Source organism: Salvia miltiorrhiza, chromosome 3 (genome assembly GCF_028751815.1).
Source record: "Salvia miltiorrhiza cultivar Shanhuang (shh) chromosome 3, IMPLAD_Smil_shh, whole genome shotgun sequence".
Lineage (NCBI taxonomy): Eukaryota > Viridiplantae > Streptophyta > Magnoliopsida > Lamiales > Lamiaceae > Salvia > Salvia miltiorrhiza.
Genome location: NC_080389.1, coordinates 1601844 through 1611566, shown reverse-complemented (window position 1 = coordinate 1611566; position 9723 = coordinate 1601844). Strand labels below are relative to the sequence as shown.

The window sequence follows — 9723 nt, the reverse complement described above, 5'->3', positions numbered from 1 at the left end:
ATTTTGAAAAATAAAATAAAAAAGGATTAAAAAACAAAGATTGCATATATAAGCACTTTTTTACTTTATTACCTACCTACTTAAAACACTATAATCATTATTTCCTTAATTTTCGTACTCAAAAGAAACGAGTCATGTTTAACGGGAGAGAGTAATATTTAAAAATCGCAAATTCTTGGGTCAAGCGGGTCTGACGGTCAGACCGGGTCTGACCCGCCGCCTGACCCGCGCCCGAACCCAGAAACCCTGACCCGCGCCTCCCTCCCCACCTAAATCCTAAAAAGTAACTATTGTTATTATATAAAGTAATTATTATTATGAAGAAATGTAATGTTTTTAAATTATTACATTTGTTCACGATAATTGTTACTTTTATTCATTAGAATTTGTACTTTTCGTTATTTGATCAAATAAATGTATATTTAGGGTTTAATATTCAAGGTTTAGGGTTTAGTATTCATTATTTAGGGTTTAATATTCCCATTAGGGTTTAGTATTAATTATTTAGGGTTTAATATTCCCATTAGGGTTTAATATTCATTATTTAGGGTTTAATATTCAAGGTTTAGGATTTAGTATTCAGTGTTTAGGGTTTAATATTGATTATTTAGGGTTTAGTATTCAGGATTTAGGTTATAGAAAAATATTGAATGACATGAAATATTTATATTGACATAAGTATACATTTGTGCATACAAATGTATATCTTAGGATAAATAAAAGTAAATATTTCTATTAAGGTTTAGTATTCATTATTTAATTAGAGAAAAATAATCATTTATATGAATAAATGTAATATTTAAAAAAACAGAAATAAATGAAAAAAATAAATAAAAAAGTAATTATTCATATGAAGAATGTAATGTTTTGAAACATTATATTTGTTCAGATTGATTACTACTTTTCTTCATAATAATAATTACTTTATATATGCGCCCAGCCCAGCCCATGCCCAAGCCCGTAAGCCCGCGCCCGACCCGGTCTGATGGTCAGACCTGCCTGACCCAAGACTAACTCTTTAAAAATATCTACGATCATATTTTTCATGTTAAATTCACGATGATCTTACTCAGCTTTCACAATTGTATTTAATATTGTTTCTTCGAGTTCTCTCCTTGGCCGCGTTTCTCCGCCGCCTTCTTCTCTTCCATTTGAGGTACTTCCCTTTCTTCATCTAAATTAGGGCGATTTATATGCTGCCACTTTCTCAATCAAATTAAGTTGCTAATTTGCTGTAAATTAATGTAATTTGTTCCATAAGACTTCTTCCATAGCTGTCAAAGCGATTAGAATTCGGTAGAATTTTCTGAAGAAAGGGCTGAATTTTTACTGAAATTGATTTGGTTGTGTTAGGTTTATTGAATAGAATTACAGTTCTGAAGGTTAGGTAAAATTATAATGTTAAATTTAATTTAAACTGATCAAGGAAATAGAAATGAGGGATTTTGGAAGGGTGAATTGGGAGAGTGAGTTGAGAAGATGGAAAACAGAGGTGATCCTGAGCAGCAGAAACAGAATAATGCATCATTTGTTGTGAAAATCCCTTCATGTGAAGAGGTGGTTGAATAGAGAGACTTTGTGAGCTCAATAATAATGGGATTTGGAAGAGTGAGGTGTGAAGACCATTAATATGTGAAGAAACATACTATTTCCTATTGTAGAAAATAGGAGATTCACATTTACTAATTTAGTCTATTCTATGCTAGTGCCGGTCATTTATAGGCAATTAATATTATTGACCATCACACAATTTTACACTTTGAAATGTTATAAAAAAATATATATTTCCCTTTCAATCCATTTCAGAAAATTGTCACTTTCTAGAAAATAATAATACAGGGCAATTTTTCATGAGGAAAATGTAAAGTTGTTTTGTCATTATCATGATCAAACCATTAAAGTTGTTAAAATGTCCCACATTGGTTGGAGAAAGAGGCATGAACCAATTTATAATGGCGAGGTATCCCTCCACCTATAAGCTAGTTTTATAATCATTTCAAGCTTTCAGAATTTCATATGAAACGTAGATTATGTTGACAAAATAATGTCTTTCTCAACTAAAGAAAGTTCAAATTTATTAGAGAAGCTTCCCTCATTTTTCCACAAAAAATGTGGAAATTAAATTTGCATTCCAGTTGACTTAGACTTGACTTGTAAAATGTCTCTGCCACAATTGTTTTAGGTTTGAGTATAAATGGCATTTGGTAGGATTCTTGTTTTCTCACTCACAAGTCACAATATGGATACATTTTCCCCATTTTTCCTTCTTTGGCTACTCATATTGTTCACTTGTCTTAGCCTTTATGCTGCACAGAACACAACTGATCAAATCAAAAGTGATGAATCCATACTTCTTGCCTTAAAATCCCACATCACTTTAGATCCTTACAATTACTTGAAAAATAATTGGACCAATGGGACCTCTATCTGCACATGGAAAGGAGTTACTTGTGATTCACGTCGTAGCAGAGTGACTAAATTAGATATCTCATACATAGGGGTGTCTAATCGGGGCGGGGCGGGTACCCTACCCGAAAATTGCGGGTACCCGACCCCGACTTTTCGCCAAATCCCCCACCCGATACCCGTCCCGCTGCGACCGTCGGGTACCCTAATACCCGACGCGGGTATTAGGGTACCCGCATACCCGCCTTTTCTGTGATTTTTTTTTTTTTGGGTTTTTTCGATTAATTTAAGGCTATTACTTTTCTCTTTATTGTATATCATCTTATAACTACTATTACTTATTTATTTACTTAATTACGTTAATGCTTCTTAGTTCTTATAGTATTTAGTAATTTTTTATTATAATCATAAAATATACAATAATACAAACATTAAAGTAGTTTCTAATTAATAATTAATAAACATAATGCGGGTATTCCGTATTCGGGTTTCAATTTTCACGTCTGCAGCAAAGCAGCAGTTAGGGTAGAAAGTTTATTTTTTTTTACTAATTACTAATTTACTATTTAGTATTTACTATTATTAAAAATTAATAAAAATATAAAATTTATATTATATTAATAACAAATGCGGGTATTCGGGTATACCCGTTACCCGACGGGTATACCCGATACCCGCGGAATTTTGTATTCTGCTACCCGCTCCCGACCCGGTTCCCGTTTCTTGCGGGTATCGGGTACCCGATACCCGATCGGGTATCGGGTTCGGGACGGGTAACCCAATACCCGCATCCCGTTTGGACACCCCTACTCATACATGTTTCTCGAAGGAAGCATTCCACAGGAAATTGGAAATCTTTCTTCACTTGAGAGCATTATATTTTCAAACAACAACTTTAGTGGACATGTGCCAAGACAAATTGGGAATATCACACTGCTCAAGGAATTAGACCTTAGTTGGAACAATTTGGGAGGTATGTTCTTATATCTCTACTCAAAATTTAACTAGTTTCTATTGATAATCTAGAGATTAGTTGATAATGTCATTCAATTTCATCATTTATCTCTTGTATGCATGTTAATTTCATCATTCATCATTCACGTCTGGATACGAGTGACTAAATTAGATATCTCTGATGTGAGACTCGCAGGGAGCATCCCCCAGGAAATCGGAAATCTTTCTTATCTTGTTTATCTAGATTTGAGTTGGAACTCTTTTCATGGTACTATACCTCTATCCATTTTTTTAATTTGTTGTTAGTAGAATCTGTTTATTTATATGCTAATCCTATCAGGTCGACTACCAATGGACATTTGCACTCACAATAACCTTCAAAGACTTAAACTACTGAACCTATCCTTTAACAATTTGGAAGGAGATATACCATCGAGTTTGTACCAATGTCAACAACTTGAGAGTATTCGCTTGTCAGACAACAACTTTGGCGGATATGTGCCTACACAAATTTGGAATATCACACTGTTGAAGGAATTAGACCTTGGTTCGAACCATTTGAGGGGTATGTTCTTATCTCTATACTGAGAATTTAACTACTTTGATCCCTTACTAATCTCGTTTCTATTGATATTCTTGAAATTAGTTGTTAATGTCATTTCAATTTTATCATTTATCTCTTGTATGCATGCACATCATTAATTTTAATTTCAGATTTTTGAACACAAGTTGATTTTGTGTGAATGCTAACCTAGATGTTGGAAGAATCAAACCAAAACCGCCGAAAGATGATTGAGCCCGGTTGGCTATGCATTACCTTTTGCATGAAATTTCATGAGTTTTTCTCTCTCAAAAAAGAAGAAAAAAATTCAGTTGTTTTCTTCTTTGCCCAAATAAGTGTCATTTGTATGCATTAAAAGTGTCATTTGTAATATAACATTTATTTTTATACAAAGTATCATTTACTTTTATATTAAAATATCATTTGCGAAGTATTATTTGCATTGAAAAAGTATCAGTTGTTATTAAGAAAAATATCATTTTTACCTCATGTTTTGTATGCATAATTTCATTTGTTTTTTTATAAAAGTGTCATTTGTTGTTAGTAAAAATATCATTTACGCAATAACTGGAAAGAGTAGGATCACGTATAATATATCGATAGTAGAATCTATTTATTTATGATGTAATTCTATCATGTCGACTACCAAAGGACATTTGCACGCACAATAACCTTCAAAGACTCAAACTACTTCACCTGTCGTGGAACAAATTGGAAGGAGATATACCATCGAGTTTGTACCAATGTCCACAACTTGAGAGTATTCACTTGTCAGGCAACAACTTTGGTGGACATGTGCCTTCACAAATTGGGAATATCACACTGCTTAAGGAATTGGATCTTGGTTTGAACAATTTGAGAGGTATCTTCTTATTTCTACACTGAGAATTTAACTAGTTTGATCCTTTACTAATCTCGTTTCTATTGATATTCTAGAAATTAGTTGATAATGTCATTCAGTTTCATCATTTACTTCTTGTATGCACGCACATCATCAATTTTAATTTCAGATTTTTAATTAAGAACTGAGTTGATTTTGTGTGAATGCTAACCCCACCACCCAAACCTGGCCAGGACTTGGAAGAATCGTACTGAAACCACCAAAATGATTTGCACGCATTTTTATTTTTCGGCGGGAAATAAATTTTATTGTAGAAAATCATACTCTCTCCATCCCAACTAACATAGATCAATATTCCTTTTTGGGTCGTCCCAATTAAGTTGATCAATTTCCTTATATGGAATGACTTTTTCACTTTATTCACTCTATTCAATTTATGACCAAACACATTTTAAACACTGAACATTAATTTCTTAAATTTCGTGCTGAAAAGGAGTTGATCATGTTAGCCGGGACATTTTGACATATATCATTTTGACATTTTAAATTACTATATCATTTTGACATTTTAGTAAATGGCCGAATACATTATTTAAAAATTAATCAAAATTAAAAAAAAATATCATTGATCTAGCAATACAATAATTGTGTTGTAATTACACCTTTTCTTACATTTTTCTTACGCGAGTACAATTGTACAATAGTGTAAGCAAGTGTTTATTAGTTCCTCAAAGGGTATATTTAGTTCATTCACCTCAATTTTGGCACAGAATACATGTTTTTATAACAGTGGACATTTTCATATAGAACTTAAGAAAATGACCATTTTACCCCATTAACACTTATTTTTACTCTAAATTATTCCTCAAAAGTAAGTGTTTATAATATGATGATGAATTAATAGTAATTCGAGTATAAATCAAATTTAGTGGCTCAACAATTTCACTTTCATGCTCATGTGGCATATATTAACTCGTGCCCATGGTGGCTCTGGTTTGCTCTTATTTTCTTTTACTACTTCAACTATTTTTTTTATACTCATTATTTTACAGGTTATATTCCGAAAGAGATTAGTTATCTTAATTATTTAGAGGTCTTAGACATGAGGAGCAACAAATTTAGCGGATGATTACCCAGACAACTTTGGAACGTCACAACTCTTCGTGAATTATACATTGCCAACATCTCTTTAATTGGTATGTCATTCCTCTTTCAGCTAATTCTTTTTTTTTTTTAATAAACAAATAATTTTAAAGATTGCTTGGACTCGAACTTGAGACATTTGTCTAGGTATCAACTGCCTTTATTGTTATTTCTAATAAGCCAAGTGTTAATGATATTAATCTTCTGGTTTCTATCCTTTATTTTGTTCTTTGAACATTGTGTGTAGATGAGGGATTGGGATGTAGCCCATGTTTGGTTGGGTGTTTTTAAAGGTTGAAAAGGGACTCAATTAATTGAATCCATTACTTGTTTGATTTGGGTTACCCTCAAATAAAAGTAACCCAATCACCCAATTTGTTACCCCTCAAAATAGAGGGGAAATAAAAGAAAGGAAATCCCTTACTAATGATTCATTTCCATTGTTAAACCAAATACTTAATAAAAGTAATGGTTATTGTTACCATTCCGCCCCTTTATTTGATTATATTCCATTTCCATTCCTCTACTTGAACCAAACGAGCACGTAGTCAAAATAGATGCGAGGTAAAAGAAATATATTAGATTTTGGGTAACTAATATTTTTTTTCATTATAACAGATATATATAGAGGAATGTTTGGGTGTTCAGTGAAAATGTTAGAAAAAATGTGATCTTGTGAATTAGCACTTTTATATATAGTTCGTTTGAATTTGAGCAACGAAAATTCAGTATTGTAGTATTAATCTTAAATTCGTTTGAAAAGGTTTTATATGTTTCCTCAATTTTGCTCCCTAATTAACTTTCTTGATTAGGATTTTGGATTGTATATAATCGCTTTGACTGTAAAATGAATTGTTTATAGCTCAGCCCATTTACTTGCAGATTTGTATGTCACAAGTATGTTCCCTTTCATATAATTAGGGAAAGCACGTCACTAACTAGTTTTTTAATACTTATGATTTCGGAGCTCATACTATTTGTAAAATATATTATTCAAATTGAGTTGTCATGATTTAACACAATTTCACAGGTGGTATTCCAAAAGAGATTGATAATCGATCTTAATAATTTGGAGATATTAGACATGAGTTACAACAATCTTAGTGAACCATTTCCAAGACAAATTTGGAACATCACAACTCTCCATGAACTACACCTTCGTGATGCCTCTTTAAATGGTATGTCCCTTTCACAACTTGATGCCTCTTAAATTTACAAGCAAGAGTTTGTTCATCGTCCAACATTGGTCAAATGATATGTGCAAGCTATTTTTTCTATAAAGGAAGTAGATTGGTATTCTTATATATCCAAATTATCTGTCAAGTAATTCCTGTGAAGGTTTGGTACCAACTTTTAGGTATAATACCATCCACCATTGAGAATCTATCAAATCTGCAGTGGCTAGAGCTCTCTTCCAACCAATTAAATGGTGATTTATTAAACATTATTTTCCCTTTTTTGCTTTCAAGTGCGAGTTCAGATAATAGATAAATTTTGCTATTTCCTTCGTCATTGCATGTACTGTATGAAATAGAACATGATTGATATAAACTTTTAGAAGCTATCATATATTTCTAATTTAGATTTTTTAGCTTGCTGGCTTCTTCTCATATAATTAATTTGTGTGTAATTATTTAAAAACTCTAAACAATTGTTGAATTTTCTATTTCCAGCCATACTGGATCTTCTATTTTCTCAACGTTACCAAATGATTTATTAAATTATGATGTTGTGGAGTATACGTGGTGTGTATAGGTGCTATAGGAATAGAAGATGTAATAAGATTTGTAACAAAAGATCCTCTAATAATACTTCACTGTATGTTTTCAAGTAATTGCTCTTAAATTTATTATGCTCTATCTTGATTTGTGTGAAGGGTTCTCCAATTTTCAGGTCCAATACCGTCTACCATTGGAAATCTATCAAATTTGATTATTTTATCGCTCTCTTCCAACAAATTAAACGGTGAGCTTCCATAATCCGTCTGCAAGTTTCAATGTTTGATTTCAAGCACATCTGCTCCATCTTTAAATTTTTTTAAAAATGTCTTTCTTCTGCTCCATCTTTAAAGTGATTTGTATGGGCTCTCTAATTTTCAGGTCCAATACCATCCACCATTGGCAATCTAACAAATCTGATTACTTTATCGCTCTCTTCCAACAAATTAAATGGTGAGCTTCCATCCTCCATCTGCAACTTGACATCCCTTGATGTTCTTCTTCTCTCAAATAACAGTTTGGAAGGGACAATTCCACAGTGCTTTCAAAACTTCCAATCTTTGCTCATCTTTCATTTAAATGCAAATCACTTTAGCGGCCTCATTCCATCAATATTCATAAAAGGGTGTAGTCTTATCTCCATCAATTTGAGTGGTAATAAATTGCAAGGAAGCTTACCTAAATCCTTAATCAATTGCAAAAGTCTTAAGGGCCTCGATGTCGGAAATAATAGAATACTAGACAAATTTCCATTTTGGATGGAAGCTCTTCCTCAGCTTCGAGTGCTAGTTTTGAAGTCTAACAAATTTGATGGTAACATGTCGTTGCCTTCACAAAGCTACCTTTCGTTTCCCAAGTTGCAAGTTTTAGATATATCGAGGAATGCATCTGGGGGATCTCTACCTCAAAGATATTTCAAGAATTTTAAAGCAATGATGGATGTGAAGGCCAATTATGAGGATATGAACTTTGTAGCTCACGTGGAGATGACAATGACCTTGAGTTATATAATACTTGAAGCAGAGTTATTATTTTATTTCACGGTGAGAAACCGCGATGAGGATTTTTTTTTTAGCAGTCAATAATTATTATTTATTATTTCAGATTATAATTGACTTAGCAAAGTCATGTTATTTAATTTTTACAATATATAGTAATATTATTAGTTATTACTATTATTCTTGCTTATGTCGTGAATTTATTCTTACTTGGAAATATGGGTTGACATTTTTTACGAAATTAGATCTTTTGATTTTTGAATTTTTCCTATATCTCATTCTATCATATATTCATGCCAAATAGAAATCAAGGAAATTTCATCCCATTATGAAATTACTTAAAAATACCAAGAAGCCCACTAAGCTATGTTTCTGCATATCGCACACACCTGCCTAAAATCATGACATCCCTAGACAATAGATATTTTTTTTAAAAAAGGTTAATTGGGTGTAAAATACATCACTTTCATCACATTTTAGTTTTGCATACAAACTTTCAAAGATAGAGTGATAATTATCGAACCAAGTTGAATTTTTTTACAAAATTAAATCTTTCGATGTTTGAATTTTTCCCAAAAATATATTCATGGTCTTTCCAAAAATATTTCGTACTGATGGTCATTATGTCAAATAAGACATTTCATCCCAATGGGTAATTAAAGTCTATAATTTGTGCTCCTCATCCACAAAAAATAGTCCTAGAATTTGTGCTCTGCATCATTTTTAACTTGAAAGAGTTTCTATCCAAATATCTATAGATTTTTTGTTTCAAAATTCAACTAACCTAGAAAAAGTTTCTAGAAATATGCGAATGAGGACAATAGAAATTAGATGATTATTTTTTAAGCACAAGAAAATTAATCATTTGTTATTCAATGAGAATTATGGATTTTTTAATGATAAATTTACAACTAAAATAAATTGAATGCAAAAGTTTAAGCCTTTTTAATTAGGTTTAATGTACGAGGTGGTCATGGGTACACCCGGGTTGACCCGTACCCAAATCATGACCTGTATATTGATCCAAACCCGCATCCTGACTCAAATCGTATAAATGACATTACTTGTAATTATCACTATTATGTTATACAAATGACACTA

At 32.0% G+C, this 9723-nt stretch overlaps 2 protein-coding genes across 5 annotated transcripts in view; both read left to right on the top strand.

Moving 5' to 3' along the window:
- Positions 1 to 1162: 1162 nt before the first annotated feature.
- LOC131016791 (receptor-like protein 52) overlaps positions 1163 to 9723 on the top strand; it is a 63252-nt gene continuing 54691 nt past the window's right edge. Inside the window, exons 1-2 of the mRNA XM_057945522.1 lie at positions 1163 to 3379; positions 3557 to 3628. Of these exons, the coding sequence (XP_057801505.1) occupies positions 3223 to 3379; positions 3557 to 3628 (229 nt within the window). The 5' untranslated portion in view covers positions 1163 to 3222. The remainder of the gene's footprint in view (positions 3380 to 3556; positions 3629 to 9723) is intronic.
- Positions 3786 to 8802, top strand: LOC131016928 (receptor-like protein 9DC3). 4 transcript variants are annotated; one of them, XR_009099263.1, is made up of 7 exons: positions 3786 to 3925; positions 4574 to 4784; positions 5816 to 5959; positions 6937 to 7084; positions 7800 to 7871; positions 8006 to 8077; positions 8482 to 8802. XR_009099263.1 is itself a non-coding variant. In XM_057945732.1 (7 exons), exons 4-7 carry the CDS (start codon positions 6991 to 6993, stop codon positions 8707 to 8709), a joined length of 942 nt encoding a protein of 313 aa, XP_057801715.1. In that variant the 5' UTR covers positions 3786 to 3925; positions 4574 to 4784; positions 5816 to 5959; positions 6937 to 6990; the 3' UTR covers positions 8710 to 8802. The 4 variants fall into 4 exon arrangements, 2 of the variants coding, with proteins under 2 accessions (XP_057801715.1, XP_057801716.1); XM_057945732.1 differs by adding an exon at positions 7264 to 7335 and having other exon boundaries at positions 8006 to 8802; XR_009099262.1 differs by having other exon boundaries at positions 7783 to 7871; positions 8006 to 8802.